The following is an 11620-nucleotide window of genomic DNA, read 5'->3' as shown; positions in this document are numbered from 1 at the left end:
TGTAAAGAGTTCTTGAGCATATGTTGTGCTGCTTATTGGTGGTCTCACAAGACAACGGAGGTTGTTGTATTACATTGATGTGTTCAAAAATTCGTATTTTCCCAGAACTATCGTAGAGTGGAACTTGTTATCACCAAGCACAGTAGGGGCATCTTCTCTGGATAGTTTTAAAGAACGCTTGCAGATAGATGTGCAAAAGTTAGGTATGACGGATCGTCCAGTGTAATATAACCAGCTGCTGCTGCACCGCGTGCCTGCGAAGCTGGTGTGTTACGCCGAAGGGCGGTTATACCGGCTATATAGATACAGATACAGATACAGATGTACATTGCATTTGTTTACATCTGAGATAAATAAAAACTCATTAGACAAAATTCCTTACAAGGACAATCCAAGAAGGGTTAAGAGTGGATATGAGATGTAAAATGTGATACTGTGAACACTCAGTCACTTGAGTTTCTGCACTATCACTGCAGTACTATGTACCTACTTTCTTCCTCATTAAGTTTATTTACAAAATCTATACAGCCACACTAACATTTGCTTATGTTTTTCCACCCAGACCTGAACAGTGGTTCTGAGGAAAGTTTGAACGACATCGCTATCCAGGTGCTCCATTTGCTGCTCATCCATTTACACGGACCCAAGGACAAGTTTGGAATCGGCGCTGAGCAGAAGGAAGCATTCATAGCTATCCTAAAACAAGGTGAGCCAGTATAAGTCATTTTGGATCAAAGTTGAACTGTAAGTTCTAACAAGAAAGGTGAGCTTAACTAAAATTTTCAGCTTAGCAACTCCAAACTTTGTCAAGACATCATGAATCCACCACTTTTGTTACATCTCACCATTTAGATAGAACTTGAGACTTGATTAACAGTGGATCTTAAGTTCCAGAATGGATCATAAATTCTAAAAAGTCTATGATTCCCCCCGCCCTCTCCCATTGCTGCAAGGTGAGCAAAAGAGGCCATGTCTATCTGTTGTTGTTGGTTGCCATACATTGTACCCTGTGAGATCGTTGAGCAATAAAATTCATTCATATCTGGGTTTCCAACAATCCCTGAATAGAGAACAGGGGGGGCATAGACTTTCCGTAACTTAAGATACACAGTGCTAACAGAGTCACAGTCAATTCTCTTAAGTGGTCACTATAGACAAGTTTGACTGTACATCAATTTTTCTGAGTGTTTCTTTTCCATTTTTGCCTGCAGATTTCCCCAACGAGAGGTGTCCGGTGGTTCTGACACCTTTCCTGTACCCAGACAAACAGGACATCACGATAGAGCGACTGGTTAGTCAAGGAGAGTCAAGCACTGTGCCAAGAGATATGGTGGGTTCTAGTCACTGTACAGTGTTCTTAATCTCCACGCAAATATTAGTGTTTCGTGTATGTTTGTATGATAGATCTAGAGATGCACACTGTCCGGGCAGCAAAAATCAGACTGATGCACATAGCAGAAGAAAGCGGATCCTGCGAAAAAAACTCTGCAACAGACCTGAGTCAGCTTACAGATGTGTCCTATGTGGCAGAGACTGTCATTCTCGTATAGGACTGTTTAATCACAGCCAACGCTGTAGGGCTGTTATGTATTAGGATTTTATCATGGTCAATATTGACCAAAGGAGGCCATATATAGTGTTTGTTTTAAAGTGGTGAACTTTTTTTCACTAGCTTGGTACTATTTATTAAGATGCTTGTCAGTAATTTATATGTATTTTGCATAGATGGAGGGTTCTTTGGCTGAATTGATGCAAGAAGTTGGATATGGCTGCTGTGCCAGGTAAGATTTAAAACTTACCATGTCTCGCCATCAATAGGTGGGGTAAAGTTATATATCAGGTATCTTTATGTGTCTCACCAATGTTTGCTCAGTCCCTGTTTCAAACAATTATCTAATCTTTTTTACCTACTTGGTGCAGTTAGAGTCTTAAGTTTGGTTTGTAATCATTGAAAGTAATTGACTGTGCTGGACTTAGAACCTAAATGGTCCTGGGTTCGATTTGCAATGTTATGTCGTTGGGAAAGGCTCTTCTCAACTGTTTCCTCAGGTGAAAGCTAGTAAGTTTGGGAAGAGTGGCAACTCAAGCACATTTGAGAACATACTACATTTGTCCCAGTATGTGGATTAACTCCATGAGCCTTTCCCAATGTCACAACATTGGGTCCTGCTAGGGATTTGAACCCAGAACCCTTTGAATCTATGTCAACTACCCTGAACACAACACCACCTTGCCACTTCCTCCTTACTACAGTGTTGAAGAATGTAGGAACACCCTGCTGCAGTTCGGTGTCCGTGAGGTCACCCCTGCGGTGGTGGCCCGGGTTCTGGGGATGATGGCTCGCACACATGTCGGGCTGTCAGACAGCATTCCGCTACAGGTGAGGAAGATGTCGTCTGAAATTGATCAATCTTCGCTGCATATATCAGAAGGTCCCTTCAACCAATAGAAGTCATGTAAAATGTGCGAAAGTTTGTTTTGTTAAGTAAAAAATATGTTTGTTCAGGAGACATCATTGTTTCCTAGGCAATGATTTAAAAAAAGATAACAAATATTTCAACCTCCACGCTTGGCTCCACTCTCAAGCTGTTACCCCAAACCTGTCTTGTGTTGATATACTGTAAACTTTGAAATTATCATGGTGGTTTTATGTCCTCAATTTTCATGGTCGCAGTTTTCTATTTCCTGTTGCAATTTAAACTGTAAAACTTTAAACTAACACTGCAAATGCCTCCCCTTTTCTCCCTACCTTGAAATGAACTCCCCGTAAACATAAATCTACAGGTAGTGTAATAAAAATCATGTTTCTGCAGTGCCTTAAACTACAAACTATCCGGGGACACCTACTTTTCATTCCGTCTCGAAATGGACCCCATGCAAACATAGATGAATCTACAGTTAGTGTAATAAATGATCTTTTCTTTCCGCAGTCCCTGACCAGCCCAGGAGGCAGTATATGGAGTGAAGGGAAGGACAAGTCGGAGGGCGGCCAGGCCCAGTCCTGGTCCGTGGATGTCTTCGTAGATGTGCTGCAGGATCTGGTGAGGGTCTTATGATATTGTTTGTACTATGAAAGCTGTTTGTTTGTTTGTTTATTCATTTTCAATTTACCATGGTATTCAAAGTATTGCTGCAGGATCTGGTGAGGGCATTATCATATTGTTCATCACACTGTGAAGTCCTATTAAAACTGACAAGAAAGAACTGAATGGACAGGATTTTGGTCTTGCCAAGATCTTTTTACTTTTACTTGAAGAATTGCATTAGTATGAAGATACATGTAATTTAGTGAATCTGAATTTCCTGAGGTTGTTTGTCTTTTTAGTTGACAAACACAGTATCCGATACAGTTTTATAGTGAGAAGGATCAGAGGATTGGTTAGATCAGAGGATTGGTTAAAAGCTTGTTAGCATGCACTTTATTTACAGGAAAAGCATAGAGATATGTATATACTGTCAGTTACTGTCGCAAAGTTATTGTGTAGTTAACTGATGGTTGTTGATTGATTCAAAGGCTCCCCACCTGAACTGGCGAGAGGTGATATTTGAGCTGGACCACCCCGGGTTGCTTATAAAGGATTCCCAGGGGCTACGGCTCCTCACCTCTGCCCTCACCAGGGCCCTGGCCAATCAGGACGTCTTTCCCATTGACCTGATGTATCGCCAGTGGAAGAACACAGAGGGACAGGTAAGTCCTCTGAATAGACGATTCCAGGGTTGTAGCCATCCTGAAATCATTTTCTGTCCCCTCGATATTGAATCCTAACGAGCACCCAGGGCACGAGACGCCGAGCGTTCCTTGGAGGGTCCTAGGGCATGCTCCGCAAAAAAATTTGAAATCTAGACCCTCTAAACCGCCATTTTCTGCATTTTGAGGTGTAAATTTTGCCGGTAGACTAAGCTATTCAACAGCATCTGTCTTTTTTATATCTTTACATATCGACTTTTGTCCGTCACAGAGGACAGAATGGGCAAAATTATTTTCCGTCCCCGTCCCGCAAGGACAGGCGCTGGCTACAACCCTGGACGATTCTGTTATTATTGTATGTCAGCCTTGTACAGACTAGGACATGAAACTGCTCACAAAAGTACATCTGTAAGGTGGAAGAACAGTTCAAAATGTTCAGAAACCAGTTGAAACAACAATTCAAAATGTTCACAAAACAGTTAAAATGTTTGCTTGTTCATTTTAAAGGGGATTGATTTGGCTGTATCAGCTGTGTGTTGTATGTATGTTTGTTGGTTTTGCTGGTTTTCCTAGCTTCTGTGTTAATCTTGATGCGTTATTGTACCAAATTGGTTGTGGTTGTAACACTGTTTTTCCTCCGTAACTTCTAGCTATCGTGGTTCCAAGTGGCTCTATCCAGCCCAGACGTGTTCTGTTTTGCTGATTTCCCCTGTCACCAAGTCGTCATCGACATCTTAAAGTCTCCGCCTGATGATGAAAACAGAGAAATAGCCACCTGGTAAGTTGTCCCTAAAACCCCTTGCAGGCTACCTTGTACCACTAATATTGCCTGATATATATATTCTAGATCACGTCTTGAATGTAGAATTATGGTATGTAACGTTAATGGTTTTATTCAATGCTTCAGTGTATTAATGTTATTTAATGTATGCACATTTATTAATGTGTGGATCACAAAACCAGCCTACTGCTGCCTGTGACCCACAGGTATTATACTGTTTTGCAATTCTGATAAATCAAATCAAATCAAACCACTAGAGGTTATGACGTTTGAGCAATAGCTGAGTTTAACAGACTACTCCACAAATTTTGTAGGTAAAGATCAATTTTTTAAACATTTCATTTGGTTTTACTGTCCTGGGTTTGAATCCTCTGACATCCTACCAATGTAGTGCCCTTAGAAAAGGCACTATAATATGACTTTCCTCACTCTACCCAGGTGTAAGACTGATTACCAGACTTTAGTCTGGGAGGTAAAAGACCGTAGAAGAAGATGAATGGGCTCCACCTTTTAATGCCGTGCTTTAGACACAGTGGATAACAACTCACTGTCCCTTCGATGGGACTACCTTTTTTTACAGAATACAAGTGAAAGAAGATTCAGTTGTGCAAAGAAGCTTGTTTGAATAACTACTTTGCATGTGACTTACCAATCTGATATTGAAGGTTCTGATAAGCTTGTTTGAATAACTGTACTCTTTATGTGTCTATCTGCAGGAAGTCCCTAGACTTGATAGAAACTCTGCTGCGGCTGTCCGAGCTGGGTCACTACGACCAGGTCAAAGGTCTCTTCAACTTTCCCATCAAGCACTGCCCAGACATGCTGGTCCTGGGGCTACTGCAGGTCAATGTGAGTCACACACATATTTTTTTGTTAGTTTCTTCTTACATACAAAGCAAGACCATAGCATTGTTTTCTTATGTTTTCCCTGAAGGAGAAAACATATTATATTTTCTGGTACGTTCTTTTTCTTTCTCTCTCCTAGCAGAAAAGGTTTCTGGAAAAGGCTGGGCTGTCTACATGGGTTGGCTATTATCAAGTCAGGCTACTCAGATACCCCCATTCATAGCTCCCATTTCACTCAAACACACTACTTTGAGGCGAGCTTAATGGTATATACTATTGTATGTGAGTAGCTTGACACAAGGCTAGAGGGAAAACATTTTGCAAAAATGTTACCTTTCTACTTCTGTAGATAATTGTCCACCAGAGTTTTTTTCTTTAAAGGGTAACACAAGCACTGTGCCCTTATCCTTGTGACTTGTGCCCACTTTCCCTTAGAAGTTAGAGACTGTCTTAGATGATGTCTTCCCTTTTTCCCCCCCTTTTTAGTAGTATTAAAAGACAGATTAAAAACATTTTTCAACACATTTTTTGTATGAAAAAATATTTCACCAAAAAATATTTTTGATAAAGATATCATTTTTGAAAAAATATTTTTGATAAAAATATCATTTTTGAAAAAATATTTTTGATAAAAATATAATTTTTGAAAAATATTTTTGATAGAAATGTTTTTGATAAAAGAATTTTTGCTGTTTTTTCCAGCCCAATTGGCACACCCTTCGTCACGAGTTGATCTCCACCCTGATGCCCATCTTCCTGGGCTCCCACCCCAACTCCGCCATCGTCCTGCACTACGCCTGGCATGGCCAGGGACAGAGCCCCTCCATCCGCCAGCTCGTCATGCACTCCATGGCTGAGTGGTACATGAGGGGAGAGGCACACGACCAACAGAGGCTCTCCAGGATCCTGGATGTGGCTCAGGACTTAAAGGTAAGCGTCAAGTCAAAGTTTATTGCACGTATGGCAAATAACATGGGTCGTTAACAACTACAAACTATGGTGTATGAGGGGAGAGGCACACGACCAACAGAGGCTCTCCAGGATCCTGGATGTGGCTCAGGACTTAAAGGTAAGCGTCAAGTCAAAGTTTATTGCACGTATGGCAAATGACATGGGTCGTTAACAACTACAAACTATGGTACATGAGGGGAGAGGCACACGACCAACAGAGGCTCTCCAGGATCCTGGATGTGGCTCAGGATTTAAAGGTAAGACGAGAGATTTCATTCAGGTCCAAGTAGATGTAAGGAACGATGGCTCGTTCTCTGTTTAACATCTGTTTTGCAACATTTAGTACTCTTCTTTAGTTTTACACTAAGCCTTGTAAATGATGCAGCATCCTAGACGTCGCACAGGTAAGACGAGGCAATTTCTGGACCATGTGGTTAAGATTTAATTGCCTTTTTCCCTCATTGTTAACGATGACATAACACCTGCCAGTGACTTAGGGGGCTATGTGCTGGTTATAAGTGACTGACCTGGTGTGATGTCATTGTAAACGCTATTAGAAAGCTGGTCATTAACTTAATTAGCAAACCCCCACACTATTTAGGAAGTGATTCATCATTCGGGAGCATTTCATGTACAACTTTCTTTTTCATTATTTCATACATTTTGGCTGTTTTGCCAAAAGGATTGGTACTAATTTTCTGGCTCTTGGATTGTTCAATGAGTTAAAATGTTCATAGTATCTCTAGGAAACATTCTGCAATACTACTGGTACATACATGCACACTGTATCCATGAACTGCAATTTCTATAAGGTGACTTTTCAGGGCTCGAAATACTGCACTGGTGCAGGTAACATTGAAAATTACCTGCACCAGACAAATTTTACCTGTACCACTCTGAATTTTGGAACTATGGATCATACTAAAATTGTTCAGGAACCATGCTATATTTTCTTTTATACTTTATAGGTCGTGTAGCTAATAACAATCCATTTTACACCTACATCATATGACATTTATGTATAAAACCCACTACATGGACCAGTGCAGGTAAGGTGCAGGTAGACACCAGAATTACCTGCACAACTCCAATTTTACCTGCACTAACCTGCATATGCAGGTGGTATTTCAAGCCCTGCTTTTGAATTTGATTTTCTCTTCTCTGATTTTTATATTGTGGTGTTTTTCTACCCAGGCACTCTCCATGCTGTTGAACGGCACTCCCTTTGCCTTCGTCATCGACCTCGCCTGCCTGGCTTCGCGCCGCGAGTACCTCAAGCTGGACAAATGGCTGACCGATAAGATCCGTGAGCACGGCGAACCCTTCATCCAGGCCTGCGTGACCTTCCTGAAGCGCCGCGTGCCCCAGGTCATGGGAGGACCGCCCCCCGACAAGGAACCGCCCAAGTCAGCACAGCTTCCTCCGGAAACCATAGGTACTTCCATGTTTTTTTTACTGATCAATATAGTACATTAGTAACAGGACAGAGCAACATGCTAATATTCTTTTTAACTATATGATAGGAAAGTTCCCTCACTTTAAATCTTTGTCTAGTGTTGAAAAATTCATCTTTCTTATGTGTTTTGATCAAACTACATTACACAAACACATTTTTAACATTACTTAGAAATGAGAAGATGCCGAAGACTGTTGAAATCAAGAGTGTTATTTACTAGATTCTGAAGATTGCCAAGAAGATTAATTCTTTGTTGATTACAGGTACCATGCTAGCCTGCCTGCAGGCCTGCGCCAACAACGTTTCGCAGGAGTTGTCGGAGACGATCCTGACGATGGTGGGGAACTGCAGCCAGATCCTGAACAAGGCGAGACAGCCGCCGCCCGGAGCAGCGAATGTTTCCATCAAGCAGCGTCCGCCCAGCGGACTGCCTCCCACCTCGGGCCTGGAGAACATCTCACCTGTCATCACATCACAGGTGGGTTGATGCCTCCTGAGTATTGTTTTCAGTCTGTGTGTTTCTTTGTCTTCATGTGTGTCTACAGTTATTTTGGTGTTGTTTCAAAATGTGGCTCTGAGTATGGTGTTTGTGTTACAAAGTTGCTTACAGTTTTATGTGGTCTTCAGACAGGAAATTGGTAAAATATGTCTGTCAGGTCTTTGCCTTTTTTTCACTTAAAAAAGTAGTATGTATGGGGAAATATAACACCTAATTCCAGCCTTTTATGCCACATTTAATCATAGACCTTTGCAAGCATCTCATTGATAGCTGGAAGATGTAGTGTAAAAGTGGTGGTTCATATGCCTACACGTACATTTGTAGCCTTGTACCTAGAAAAGGAAGTTCTAGCAATGTAGAATTTTTCATTTGTTCTATGTAAAAAAGAAAAAAGTAATGTGTGCTAAATATTGATAAAACCATAACACGAGCATGTAGTGATACTATACAATGTAGAAACTATAGAAACATAGTAGGACTTCAACAACAAGGGTCAACTAGACTATTTGATTAAGCATTTAAAAGATGCACTAAAAGTTAAAAGTAATGTGTACTAAATACTCCTTGCCCAGGTAAATTAGTGTGCGTAGTCCAGTGGTTGCCTCAGGGACTGGGAGTTCCATTCCAGCTGTGTCGCTTACCCGACATGCACACTACTGGAAAGGGTTGTAGTCCTTAGGGTGGGACGTTAAGCCATGGTCCTCTGTTCTTTGCAGTTGTCACAAAGAACTAGGGGAAGTTTCCTACTACAATGAACCTGTAAATACTGTACATAGCGTCTGTCTTCCTGTAACGACCAGTGGAAGAACAAGTGGAATGAACTGGATCGTTGATATATATCACTTAAACTTTCGCCCCTGTGTTCCAGCCGCACCTGTCCCCAGGTTGGAAGGGCGATGACCTCCCGTACGTGTCCCAGATCGACCCTCTGGCTGGAATATCCTCCTTATCCCTGAGCGGGAACTCTGGAGCCGGAACTATCGGACCAGGACCTCTCGCTCCGGGGAACATTGGGGGAGGACCAATCGGATCGGGTACGATCGGATCGGGAACAATCGGGTCGGGGGCCATCGGAACGGGCAGTATTGGTCCAGGGAGTATCGGACCGGGGAGTATCGGCCCGGGGAGCATTGGACCAGGTCCCATCGGTGGTGGATTTCAGTCGGCAAACCCGCTTGCTGCGTCGTTTGCGCCGCCGCAGTCTCCACAGAAGCAGTTCCCGGTTTCGCGGGACCAGTTCCCACCCTTCTCCAGTTCAGGACAGACTTCGTTTTCCTCCATGGGCAGCCTCACGTCACAAATGCAAGGTGAGCTACTTAAGCATCAGACCAGGCTATTTTGTCATAGCCAATACCTTTTTAGACCCCCTTCAGGCAGGATTGTCTGTTCTGTTGGGTCACTTCCAGTAAAATGTCAAAAGTTTTTAAAACAGTTCAAAGTAGATCTGTTTAACTCAAGTTATTCTGAGGTTAGATGTGTTCTTGTTTGAGGTTAACACACATATATTGGCACTAGGTATACAATATAAATTATTTATTAATTTTTAAACTTTATTAAATTGAGTAGGCTCATATCTTCTGCTATTGAATATCTCTTTGTAAAAAAAAATCATTCTCGCTAATGGAGGTGTATGCACTACACAAGTCAAAAAGTAAAAAAAAAGTCAAAGTCCTTCCCGCATGGTGCATAGATGGTGCCCATCTCTGTTTAATCATCATCTTCAGTTTACACTATACATGTAGTTATGAAAAATTGCGTTTTGGTTTTGAACAATTTTTGAACATAGTTGGCCATTTTAGGCTATTCAAAGAACTGTTCCTGTCCCATGTTATATTAGCCTCTACCAGGCTTCACAGGTCGCTGGAAAAATAGTAAAAATTGGCCAAATAAGGCAGAAAACATGCCAGGGGAGTACAGGTTGCAACCTAAGGAAATGCCAGGCTGGCCAACACTCCTAGGCCAAGTAACTCCTACTAGGCTTTTATACCTAACATGGCCAAAGTCCCCTTATTTGGCCAGGCGGGAGTCTGGTATTGTGAGACTAAATGTTATAAACTAATGTCTTCTATCTGTCATGTAGGACTGGGATCCAGCAGTTCCAGTGGGGGGATACCCTCCTCCAACCCCCTGGCGGCTGCCTTCGCACCCCCTCCGACCTCCCAGAAGGACTCATCCAGTCGTGACCAGTTCCCCCCTCTCTCCACGTCCGCGGGGCAGACTCCCTTCTCGTCCATGGGAGGGTTCACATCACAAATTCAAGGTCAGGACAGCTCTTGATACTGTAGATCTTAAGAACATTCACATTTTTTAAAGTTTTGAAATTTTTCCAGTTGTTCTGCCTTCCATTGTCACTACTAGTGTTTCAAATAAACGTACTCATGATTTTCACTTGAAGAACTTACAGAATGTGTATTTCAGTCATAAATCCTCCAGTATTTGCAAGCTGTTACATGTAAAGGTTACTGTCAACTGCCAACAAACTAAATTAAAGACCAGTACCAAATCTATCATTCCCTGTGTTTTGTATGTTTATAGGAAGACATGTAATGCTTGAGTCAAATACATACCTCAAAATTTACAAATCTGTGAAAAAAGGTAGACCTGACTGTGCATTTAGATTATGCTGGGATGTAAATAAAGATCAAAGGAAAGCCATAACACTGTTTAACAGTGATGTTAAGAGGGATGGAAAAAATGTAAAGCTGGAGACAGCCCTGCAAAGGTGTCACCCAGGTTATACATTATTAGACTGTACTTGGACAGAAAGGAAAGTTGAAGGAAAGCCATAACACAGTGTTTTAATTATCATGGAAGCTCATAGTGTTTTAACGTTGTGAATGTTTCAGGATTGGGAACAACAGGCAGCCTGGGAATGGCAGGTATGGGCGGTGCGTTTGGGCAGAACCTCTGGGTTACAAATTGAACACCTGATTGCACCACATGACACCACAATGTTTTAATGTTGTGAATGTTTCAGGATTGGGAACAACAGGCAGCCTGGGAATGGCCGGTATGGGCGGTGCATTTGGGCAGAAGACTGGCAGCATCGGGAGCTCCCAGCAGGCAGCGCTGGCACAGCAGAAGGCAGCCAGCAGTCTGCGCCAAGGTCGGTGCACAGCCTGGAAAGGGTTTAGATATGTTTGAAAATAGCCTGAACAAGCTACTAGCATACAATACTATATCATTAGGCTCACCCCAAAGCAAAGTAGTGTTTGCGAGTGATAAAAAAAAATTGGGGCTATGAATGGGTATCTGAGTAGCCTGACGTGACAGCTAGCCCAGGTAGCCAGCCCTACCTTTTCTGTAAACCCTTTCTGCTAGGAGGGATGAAGAAAATGAACACATTAGTATGTTTTCAATCCAGCATCCCTTCTACTGGTCAGGCCCTAGAAGCTAATG

General features: G+C 42.2%; 1 protein-coding gene across 5 annotated transcripts in view; it reads left to right on the top strand.

Moving 5' to 3' along the window:
• Positions 1 to 11620, top strand: part of LOC118417178 (CCR4-NOT transcription complex subunit 1-like) — a 45711-nt gene that overhangs the window by 12394 nt on the left and 21697 nt on the right. For 4 of the 5 annotated variants that reach the window (XM_035822621.1, XM_035822620.1, XM_035822617.1 and 1 more), the window contains exons 7-20: positions 563 to 706; positions 1212 to 1330; positions 1726 to 1781; positions 2254 to 2380; positions 2931 to 3041; positions 3515 to 3688; positions 4339 to 4466; positions 5186 to 5318; positions 6018 to 6245; positions 7461 to 7701; positions 7986 to 8200; positions 9090 to 9528; positions 10302 to 10481; positions 11199 to 11327. In XM_035822621.1, coding sequence (XP_035678514.1) covers positions 563 to 706; positions 1212 to 1330; positions 1726 to 1781; positions 2254 to 2380; positions 2931 to 3041; positions 3515 to 3688; positions 4339 to 4466; positions 5186 to 5318; positions 6018 to 6245; positions 7461 to 7701; positions 7986 to 8200; positions 9090 to 9528; positions 10302 to 10481; positions 11199 to 11327 — 2424 coding nt within the window. Of the gene's footprint in view, positions 1 to 562; positions 707 to 1211; positions 1331 to 1725; positions 1782 to 2253; positions 2381 to 2930; positions 3042 to 3514; positions 3689 to 4338; positions 4467 to 5185; positions 5319 to 6017; positions 6246 to 6330; positions 6385 to 7460; positions 7702 to 7985; positions 8201 to 9089; positions 9529 to 10301; positions 10482 to 11198; positions 11328 to 11620 lie in introns of all 5 variants that reach the window. The other variant, XM_035822618.1, reaches the window with a different exon arrangement.

The sequence above is a fragment of the Branchiostoma floridae genome, chromosome 6 (genome assembly GCF_000003815.2).
Source record: "Branchiostoma floridae strain S238N-H82 chromosome 6, Bfl_VNyyK, whole genome shotgun sequence".
NCBI classification, from domain to species: domain Eukaryota; kingdom Metazoa; phylum Chordata; class Leptocardii; order Amphioxiformes; family Branchiostomatidae; genus Branchiostoma; species Branchiostoma floridae.
The sequence above is the reverse complement of the archived record's forward strand: the minus strand, read 5'-3'. Positions and strand labels throughout refer to the sequence as shown.